This window comes from Paramisgurnus dabryanus, chromosome 6 (genome assembly GCF_030506205.2).
Source record: "Paramisgurnus dabryanus chromosome 6, PD_genome_1.1, whole genome shotgun sequence".
NCBI lineage: Eukaryota > Metazoa > Chordata > Actinopteri > Cypriniformes > Cobitidae > Paramisgurnus > Paramisgurnus dabryanus.
In genome coordinates, this window is record NC_133342.1 from 988470 (window position 1) to 999071 (window position 10602).

The 10602-nt window shown below is 36.7% G+C and overlaps 1 protein-coding gene across 1 annotated transcript; it reads left to right on the top strand.

Annotated features, from left to right (window-relative positions):
- The first annotated feature begins 4974 nt into the window (after nt 1-4974).
- LOC135748332 (tripartite motif-containing protein 16-like protein) lies at nt 4975-9981 on the top strand. The gene is made up of 6 exons (XM_065266533.2): nt 4975-5651; nt 5772-5858; nt 5970-6209; nt 8489-8648; nt 8768-8827; nt 8959-9981. Exons 1-6 carry the CDS (start codon nt 5076-5078, stop codon nt 9480-9482), a joined length of 1647 nt encoding a protein of 548 aa, XP_065122605.1. The 5' UTR covers nt 4975-5075; the 3' UTR covers nt 9483-9981.
- Nucleotides 9982-10602: the final 621 nt, after the last annotated feature.

Sequence of the window (10602 nt, forward strand, 5' to 3'; positions counted from 1 at the left end):
GCATTCAGCTATAGGATAATGTGAGCACCTTCTGCTTTTTCTCAATATTAATTTAACTTCAGTAAATGTTAATGGTTAAAGTTTTGTAAGCATCTGCATTATAGAGTCTTTGTACAAACAGGTCAGACTATTAAGTCACTTCATGTATGTTTCTTTGAGTATACATCCAGGGCCGTGACAAAAGTATATCATGTTATTTGTATATTGTAACCATGCACTTTTTTTAGTCCATTTTCTATTTGACATATTAAAAAAAACTTGTTCCCGTCCATGGTAAGCAAATATTTACACAGGCTAGTTCATGACTTATGAGGTTGTGTACTTGTGGGTGCCCTGCTACAGTAAAGCTGAAAAACAAATAAATAATATTGCATAATATTTAATTTGTATATTTTTATATAACTTATATTATCTTAAATAATATAATTTGCTCTTGTAAATGTTGTTTGCACTGTTTTCACATGTTTGCACACATGCACTTTTTGCAGATAGAGGATCAGGATGTAATACTGACATCTAATGGACATTTTATTTTTGGATACAAAGCTCACATTGCAAAATCGCCTTAAAGGCCCCATGAGGACAAACAAAAGCACACAGGGGCAGTTCCCAGACCCGGACAGGGTTTACCCTACATACGGTAGTCCCAGACTACAATGCATGTTTAAGATGCACTCATTTAAAAACATCTTGTCCCGACATATCTTCAAAGATATCAGAGATAAAGCAAATGGTGTGAGTTCAAATTCTCTCCAAAACATGTTATCAGATATTTACAAAGAAAAAAAAATAAGGAGAACAAGCATCTTAAATTATATGGAGTTTTTGTCTAAATTTAAATGTGGTTTGAAAATAAGTTAACCTGGAAAGACCATATTAAATATATTCTCAAAAGTGCAGTTCCTGAATTTAATGAAGTGTCGCAGGACAAGATTGGGGTGCAGACAAGCAGTTATTAAATGATATATATGTTGGTCTCATGCAAACAGTCCTAGATTATGAATGAATTAAAAATCATTAGAGGAGCAGTTGAAACTACTGACTTGTAAATCTTAATTGATTCAACTAAAACATTTAGCGCAGCAAATACTTTTTTACAGTTGCCTATATGAAGAGAAAAACTAGCTATGGCGTATTGGATTAATCCGTAAAGGGAGTACTTAAAGAGGACATTTTTACAAGACTTTTTTAAGATGTCAAATAAATCTTTGTTGTCCCCAGAGTACGTATGTAAAGTTTGAGCTCAAAAAAGCATATCGATAATCTATTATAACATCTTAAAGCAACACCAAAGACTTTTGGCTCTTTGCTCCCCCTACAGGTTAGAAGCGTAATTGTCCATTACCCACTGTCATAAATACTGAGGCATAGCTGGCTCTGATTGGATTGTAGGTCTGCCGTAAAGCAAGTTTTTGTAGTATTCACTCGGACTACAGGACCACTACCCGACGTTTGGAAAGTTCTTTAGTGCGGTTTTGGCCGATAGAGGGCTGCAAAGCGAATGTGAAAGTGCTGTTTACCCTGTTTAGAGTGGATGAACGACTGAAACTGTTTTGGAAGCGTTATTTTAAGGTAAAAAAAACTCTTTGGTGTTGCTTTAAAATTGCCACTTTGTGGGTGTGAGCAAAAATCTGCATTGTGTTTTTATGCAGATTAAGGGGTGGTATTATTTTAACAAAATCCCCTTCTGACATCACAAAGGGAGACAAATTTCAATGACTTATTTTTTCACATGTTTGCAGAGAATGGTTTACCAAAACTATGTTACTGGGTTGATCTTTTTTAAATTTTCTATTTTGATAGAAGCACTGGGATCCCAATTATAGCTCTTAAAGACAGGGTGCATGATCTTTGAAAGCCAATTTTGACATTTGAAATTACCTAAACAAACACTCCCCTACCCCAATAGAATCTGGAACTTCTTTTGATAGAACCGCCCCACACATACACAACCCAGGCAATGATGGAGTCGGGTCTGTCTGCGTCCTGCAAGACGGAGGCGTCAGTTGTAGTAGGGGTGACTTGTAGTAGGAGGCGTGTCTTGTACTTTTCTAAATCACGGTGCACCACGCGAGATCTTCCTCTTTCACGGTAAAAAAGCTCTTATCCTCTATTACACACTGCAAACTTTCGGGAGTGACAACCGCATTTAAATGCGGGAGTGAATCCCTTAAATGTTCGTTACATGTCTGTATGGAACAAGACTCACTCCCGAAAATGTGATGATTGACACAGAGATAACCATAGCAACGTTCTGCCGTCTCGCGTCTCAAAGCGTTGACCAAAATAATTTAACATTATTATGTTTTGCAATAAACCGTCTTGGAGTTGTGCATTGCACGCCTTTGTAAAACAGCGCGCTGTCATGCAGTGTTGCCAGGTCCTCGGGTTTTTTTGTACGTACTGTTTTGGCGCTTAACCGTTTATGGCTTGCTTTTTGCTCATGAAGCGAACAAGTTGTTGGTGTTATTAAAGTGTAAAGGTACCGGGACCCAATATTTTGATATAAGCACTTGGATTTATTTCGGTTTATTATTGGAGTTTTCCTGTTCGCTTTTTTTAGTGCAAGATATGGCAACAGTCAGCAAACGCTCTCTGTCAATTTCTGCACCGCACGCAAAAGACTTTTCCCCTTCTAGGAATTTAGTTTTTCAGAAGAGAGACCTGTCATATCCATGATCCACATTTGTACACTTTAGTTGTAATGTAGGCCTACACACTATGCAGAGTTTTTATAAATGCGGTTGTCCCCTGCATTTTGCGGAAGTTAATTCGGTTGTATTATGCGGTTGTCAGAACAGGATTAAGCATTAAAAGGTGAAGTGACAACCGAATTAATAAGTGACAACCATATTAATAACTTAGTGACAACCATATTAGTGACAACTAATTAATATGCAGTGTGTACGGTACATCGCGGTTCACGGATCACGCGAGCTCTCCTATACATCTCGAAAGTTAAGATGATAATCTTTTCCCAAAATTGCCTAATTTGGAGGCTTCAGATGTAATGCAGAGGTCAGGGTTATTATTAAAACGGGAGAGAGTTTGTAGGCCTGCAGTATAAGCTTATACTGTTTATAATGTACTTGACTGTGTGCTGTGTATGTATCTCATACGGTTTGATTTATAAATATACAAAGGATAACATAAAAAATAGACTCATAAGGAACTTCTTTAATTTATTATAAATTATAATAAAACCCCTGGCTTAGTGTCGTTTTCTTTTTGTTGTTAATATAAACATCTGATGAAAAATGCCATTGTCATCACTTTCAATTATTATTAATCCCTGAACGTGTTAATATATACATTTTATTAATACGAGTAATTAATAAATTAATTCATTGTATTTTATTTAATTAACCAGCAGAATCACAGTGCCAAAAACATTCCACCCATACGTTTTTTGAAATATGCACAAATGTATGCACAAAACGAAATTTACCATTAAAAGGCTTTCATCATATATCCTCAGCCTGTCCTAACCTGACCCGTTTTCAAACAGACTCTAAATCTTATTTAATGACAAATTCACTACAAACACATTGATGCCCAAATTGCTAACATACAAGCTTATTTTTAAAATAAGTCTTAAAACTTTCATAATTTCACTTCTGACTTTGAGGTAGATCTCGCGTGGTGGACCGCGATTTAGAAAAGTACAAGACACGCCTCCAACTACTACAAGTCACGCCTACTACAACCCACGCCTCCGTCTTGCAGGACGCAGACAGATACTGTCATAGATATGTATAAAGGCTAGATGGCTCGCCCGCCCTGCTGGCCAATTGAGTGGAACGTCTGCATTTTGGCGGCCATCTTAGGACAGGGCGCTCGCTCACTCCTAGCATTGAGTTTTAATGATGCAGGTACTTTTAAATGACCATAACTTGCTTAATTTTTTACCGATTTTCAAACGGTTTGGTTTATTATAAACGTCAAAGATGTAACTATGACACTGCATACCTATACTAAAAATATATAAAAAAATCATGAAACATGTCAAAGCATCCAGTATTATAGCCACGTTAATAACGTTTGTAAAAAACCAAACCGTTTGAAAATCGGTAGAAAATTGAGCAAGTTATGGTCATTTAAAAGTACCTTCACCATTAAACTCAATGCTACGAGTGAGCGAGCGTCCTGTCCTAAGATGGCCGCCAGGTGATGCCATTAGGGACTCAGCGGTAAGCCATCTAGCCTTTATACATATCTATGGATACTGTTGCAATGATGTCGGTTAGTAGACACGCCCCTTACTGCTGATTGGCTACAAGTGTGTTTTGGTATTCGGCCTGACTTTCATGAAATCTAAGGAAAGTTGGGAAACTACGAATACACCAGGTAAAGGCTTTGGATGGAAAATTATAAAGTAGGTTAATGAAACTGGGTTTAACACAAAATAATTTGCTCTGATATTTGTAACGCCTCCAATACCACCTTGGTTACTTGCTCAACCCAAAATAGACTTAAAGCTGTATGAGAGATTTAGGGGGAAAGGAGAGTTTGAGCTAGATGTAAAAAAAATTGTAGCAGAGTATATCAACATTATACATTTAGCTAGGGGGCCCCCCATAAGCTTTTACATAATTCGAACACTGATTGTAAGCCCCATTCATTTCCATAGTATTATTTTGTTTAGTATGGAAGTGAATGGGGCTCACGAACGGTTTAGTTACAAGCATTCCTCCTAATATCTTCCTTCGTGTTAATTAGAACAAAGAAACCTACAGGTTTCTAACAACATGAGAGTGAGTAAATGTGTATGAGTAAAATTTTCATTTTTTGGTTGAACTCTGTAAGTAAAATATTAATTGATGGATCAAATGCAGGGAACAATGATGAGATTTATTAGATATAAATTAAAAACAGAATTTAGAATATAGATCGATTTCTTCACACTCCATCACACTAGGTGGCGGTATGCATATATGAGTTTGTTCGCAACCCGCCAAATAAATCAAAAGAAGAAGAAGAAGAATAAACACCAAAGAAGAAGAAACAGAAGCATCACGTTGGTCTTGCAAACGCGAAAGCACCATTTGAACTCAAGTCCACGTAAACAATGAAAAATGGAGAACTTTGTATACGTATCTCGTGAAAACTTGATGTGTTCAATCTGTTGGGATCTATTAAAAGATCCAGTGACGCTTAACTGTGGACACAGTTTTTGTATGAGCTGCATTACAAACCGCTGGGATCAGGATGACGACACCGAAGTCTATGAATGCCGCGAGTGCGGAAAGACCTTCACTCCAAGACCTGTTTTGGGTAAAAACACCGTGCTAGCTGAAGTCTTGGCGAAACTAAAGACCGAACCACAAGCTCCTCCTCAGTATTTTTATCCTGGAATTGCACTATGTCACATCTGTACTGGGAAAAGTCACGACGCTGTAAAATCCTGTCTGGTGTGTCTGGAATCATACTGTCAGAAACATTTTGAACAACACGAGGAGTTTCACTCAAGTAAGCGACACAAAATGATCGATGACACTGACCGACTTGAGAAGACGATCTGCCATCAACATGACAAACCCCTGGAGATGTACTGCTATCATCACAATAGCTGTGTTTGCAAGATGTGTGTTGTGAATGGGCATGCATCCCATACTGTAGTGTCACTTGCCGCGGCGAGGACTGAGATACAGGTATGACATGGGCGCACTGATGCTGTAGTGTAAATGATAACTAAAAATAGCAGTGATGTAGTTATAAAAAATGTAATGTTGAAGTACTCTAATGTAATAATAAATGTCTTTGTCCCACAGGGAAACTTTGAAGAAAGGCAAAGACATCTCCAGGAGAGAATCCAGAACAAATGTCAAGAGTTGAAGGATGCTGTGGAGACTCATAAGGTGAGTTTTGATCAGAAGAACAACTGCTGTCTGCTGTTTCAGACTCAGTTAGGACTCTCATTTAATCAATGCTGCTGATTCTAATGCTCCTCTCTCTGTGTGTCCTAACAGCGCTCTGCACAGACGGCAGTGGACGACACTGAGAGGATCTTTACTCAACTGATCCGATCCATTGAAAAAAGACGATCTGAGGTGACACAGCTGATCAGAGATCAGGAGAAGACTGCAGTGATTCAAGCTGAAGGACTCTTGAAGCGACTGGAGTGGCTGGAACCGGAGATTATTAGTTTAGGGAGGGATGCTAAGCTGGAGCAGCTTTTAAAAACAGACGATCACATCTATTTCCTCCAGGTAACGCAGAGATCTGCTGAAAAACTTAATTATTGTTTAGTAATGTCTTTGTTACACTTTCTCCACATTGATACTTAATCTAATCAATTGCATTAATTATTTGAATTATATTTTTTTAAATATATTTATTTGCATAAAAAGATTCTTAGAATTGATCAGGCCACAGAGGGCATTTACATCAAAGAAGGAAGGGCAGACCCAGATAGTAAGCATAAAATCACAGATTCATCATGACTAATCGTTTGCAGAATAATAGTTTTTGTTTACATCATCATATACAGTAATGTGCAAAAGTCTTAGGCCACCACCACCAGACTTGTTGTTTTAGAAGTTTTAATGTCCATCCATATTTATTTTTCAATCTATTTTATTAAGATACAAACAGAAAATACAGGAAATATGTAAAAAGAAAAAAAATCAGGACTAAATGTTTTCTTTAGGCATTGTCGGTGTTTAGTGTGACCTCTTTTGGCACTAAACACATATTGAGCATTTTTTAACAGAATGAAAAATACAAATTTCTTTAAAATTAGAAATTAGCATTTAATTTTATTTAGGTTTAAGAGATCCTGCAGTTTTCTGCTATTGCTCAAATGAAAGGGGAGTTTACCTTAAAACTTGACTCATCAGCTTACATTTTTTTAATACTTTATACACATTTCCTGTATTTTCTGGATGTATTCTATTAAATAGACTGAGAAACAATTATATATAATCACTATAACATTGCAAAAACAACAAATCTAATTCTGGCATGGTGGCCTGACTTTTGCACAGTACTGTATGTGTGTACTGTGTTTAATAATTATGTATATAAATACACACACATGCATGTATATATTTAAGAAATATTTGTGTGTATAAACAATTTTAAATTTATAAATAATTTATATTATATGTATATATTATGAATTCATATTTATATAAAACAAATTCTTAAAATTATACATGCACGTATGTGTATTTATATATACATAATTATTATACATAGAACACACACATATATATAATGTAAACAAAAACTTTTATTCTGCAAACAATTAGCCCTAATCCCTAAACACAAATCTTTAAGATCTGCTCTGCTGTTGTGTCAAAAACCTCATTTACACAACACTTTAGTCACAGAAAATTCTCATAAAATAGGCTTCTGTGTGAACACAAACACATCCCGTAAATGTTCTGGGATCGCTCCCAGAAAGTGGACCTAGTAACATTGCCGTAACATACACGGAAAGCATTCTGTGTGAACAAGAGGCATAAACAATGCCGTAAGGGGCGTACCGTAGTGAGGACATGCGTGTCATTGCAACAAGAAGTTATGGTTCAGCTCTTTGACACAGGGATTTAAACGCAGATCAACATTCAAGACGAGAAATGTCGGCAAACTGGACTGAAGCAGAGATCAGGGAGATCGTCACTATCCATGCTGAAACAGAGATCATTCACCAGCATAAAAGAACAGCGCATCACACGCTCATTATAATCTCTTCATAAACAAACATGCACCTGCGTGGTTTCACGAGAGAGAAATCACGGATAATTAGCAAACTTCAGACGCTGTGGAAAAAACCTAGGAAGTGCAGGACTTTAAATACTTTAAGTGTATTTTTACGCCATATGTGTGAAAGCAAGCACAGATTCCGGAAAATCATTGGCAGTGTGAATGAACCAAAAATCAAAAAGATCTCGGAAAAATCCTGGATGTGTGTTCTGTGTATTTTCTGTAATTTCTGTGTGAAAAGGACTTATGTCGTGGTAGGGATGCGCGATTATTTGCATACGATATCATGCGCATTGCATCAGCTTTGTGTAGTAAATGCCGCTACATCTGAATAACAGGTGTTGGCGATTTACTACTGATCACTGAACCGCCTTCACTGACGAGATGCGCAATAACAATCACATGCTAACTATTGAGCATCCCTATGTTGTGGGGATTTCATTGCATCAAGTAATAACCAGGCTTTAGGATGAAGAGGGGGAGATGGGAACAGATGTTGATGAACAATAATGAGGTGTGAACTCTCAGTCATTTTCATTGAGCTATGTAGAGATGGAGATGCAAATGTTGTGAGGAGTCTGTTGTTTGGTTTTCCAGGAAGTGGCACTCGTTAAGTTTAAACGTCTTCTGGACACCTTACAGCAAATGTTGAGACTGCTAGTGTAGGCCTATTATGTAAATCTCACCGAACACAATGATAGTACTTAGATTCTCATCTGTGTGATTTCTTTCTCTTTTTTTTTCATTTTAATCTCATGTTTTTTATTTGTTTGTATAGAATATCAACTCTTACGCTGTGCCACATGGATCTACAGACTTGCTCAACACGACTGTCAATTCAGGACCTGCTTTTGATAACATATTAAAATCTGTGTCTCAACTGAGAGAGACAATGGAGGATGTTTGCAAAGAAGAGCAAGAAAAAATATCCGACAAGGGTAAAGCTTTAATCACTAAGTTACTCCAAACATAATTTCACACGTCTTAACCGGCATGTAGATTGAATGTTCTTGCACTAAATATATTTGTTGTTGTTGTTGTTTTTTATAAAATATAGCGAGATGCATTGAAATCATTCCCATCCTGGAACATGAGAGCTGGGAAGAGTTCCTATCATGTAAGTTACTATTTAAACATATAACTAATACAGAGACAAGATGTACAATGCCTACCAAACCAACCTACCCATTAAATGGTTTATTTTTGGAGTACACATTGATGGTTATGTGTTTTGTCGTATTCTCTCAGATTCTTTTGATTTTACTCTGGATCCAAACACTGTGAACAAATCCCTGCGTCTGGACGAGGAGGACACACAGGTTACTTACTCGAGGAAACCCCAGGATTATTCGGATCATCCAGACAGATTTGAGTTTTGGAATCAGGTGCTGTGTGAGGAGAGCGTGAGTGGACGCTGTTACTGGGAGGTTGAGTGGAGCGGTCAAGTAGGCATATCAGTGTCATATAAAACAATCATGAGGAAGAGCAAGTCAAAAAAGTCTAAGTTTGGAGGTGACGATCAGTCATGGATTTTAAACTGCTCCTCATACTTGTTCTCATTCTGCCATAATGATGAATACACTGCGCTCCCTGCCTTCCAACCATTTAAAATAGGAGTATATGTGGATCACAGTTCAGGAACTCTGTCCTTCTACAGCGTCAATGACACAATGACCCTCATCCACAGAGTCCAGACCACATTTACTCAACCTCTCTATCCTGGGTTTAGTTTAGGGCGTGACTCGGAAGTAATTCTCTGTGATCTTGGTTGATTGTGAAAACCGTTGATGTACATATTTCTTGGATATTACAGCCAGCCTTTTAAGTTAGATAATATCCATCTAAAGACTAGATTTAAAGATTTGTTGCCGTTTTGCATTTTTCTGTCAACACCCATTTCTACATCTGTTTTTCTGTTGTGTTTTTCTCTTTTATTTTATTTTTGAATGATTTAATGTTTTTTAAAACTGATTCAATTGTTCATAAAATGTGATACCTTTTTTTACAGAACAATAAAGGTTATTTTATTTGGGAAAAATATAAACAAGCAAAAAAGCAAAATACGTGTTAACTTTACCAAATGGTAGACTGTCTACCATTGATTTAAAAAAAAACATTTATGGATGTATGATACGTTGTTTTGATGTTTGTTTGTTTGTTTTCTTTGTATCCCCCTGTTGTTGTTTTCAAATAAAAAAGTTTACATGAACAGTGCTCATGTATGTAAATATGAGAATTGTAGAACTAAATTAAAACAAAATATTGCGGGCTAATTTTGTAAATGTTGACAATTACTTAAAGGGATCTTTTTATAAGACTTTTTAAGATGTAAAATAAATCTTTGGTGTCCTCAGAGTGTGTATGCGAAGTTCTAGCTCAAAATATGAAATAGATAATTTATTATAACATGTTAAAATTGCCACTTTGTAGGTGTGAGCAAAAATTAGCAGTTTTTGGGTGTGTCCTTTTAAATGCAAATGAGCTGGGGCCTCATTTATAAACGTTGCGTACGCACAAAAGAAGTCGTACGCCACTTTTTACGCAATAGTTGTTATTTATAAAAAGCAAACTTGACGGGAAAATGTGCTGTCCGTCACGCAAGCTCTGACCCAGGCGTACGCACAAAAACGGGTGAAATGAGAAATGGCGACACAGTCGGCAGATGGAAGAAACACGTGAAAGTGACAACAGTGCCTCTCATAAATAACATGAAGACTTCACAAAGCAAAAGTCTTACAATTAACAGCCTTACACGAACACCCGTTTGATCGATCAGCAGTGAAACAAAAAAATAAAGATATCGAAAATTACAACAGAAATTCAAATGAACACATATATATTTGCTAAAAGAAAAGTGAAATATGTTCTGCAATAATATTGGCATGTTGTGCA

What these genes read in the sequence shown, in the direction of transcription:
- LOC135748332 (XM_065266533.2), top strand. Translation starts at nt 5,076, where the DNA reads ATGGAGAACTTTGTATACGTATCTCGTGAAAACTTGATGTGTTCAATC. An exon ending in ATGCTGTGGAGACTCATAAG is followed by an intron (nt 5,859 to 5,969) that starts GTGAGTTTTGAT and finishes GTGTCCTAACAG; the next exon opens with CGCTCTGCACAGACGGCAGT. An exon ending in CTGGGAAGAGTTCCTATCAT is followed by an intron (nt 8,828 to 8,958) that starts GTAAGTTACTAT and finishes GTATTCTCTCAG; the next exon opens with ATTCTTTTGATTTTACTCTG.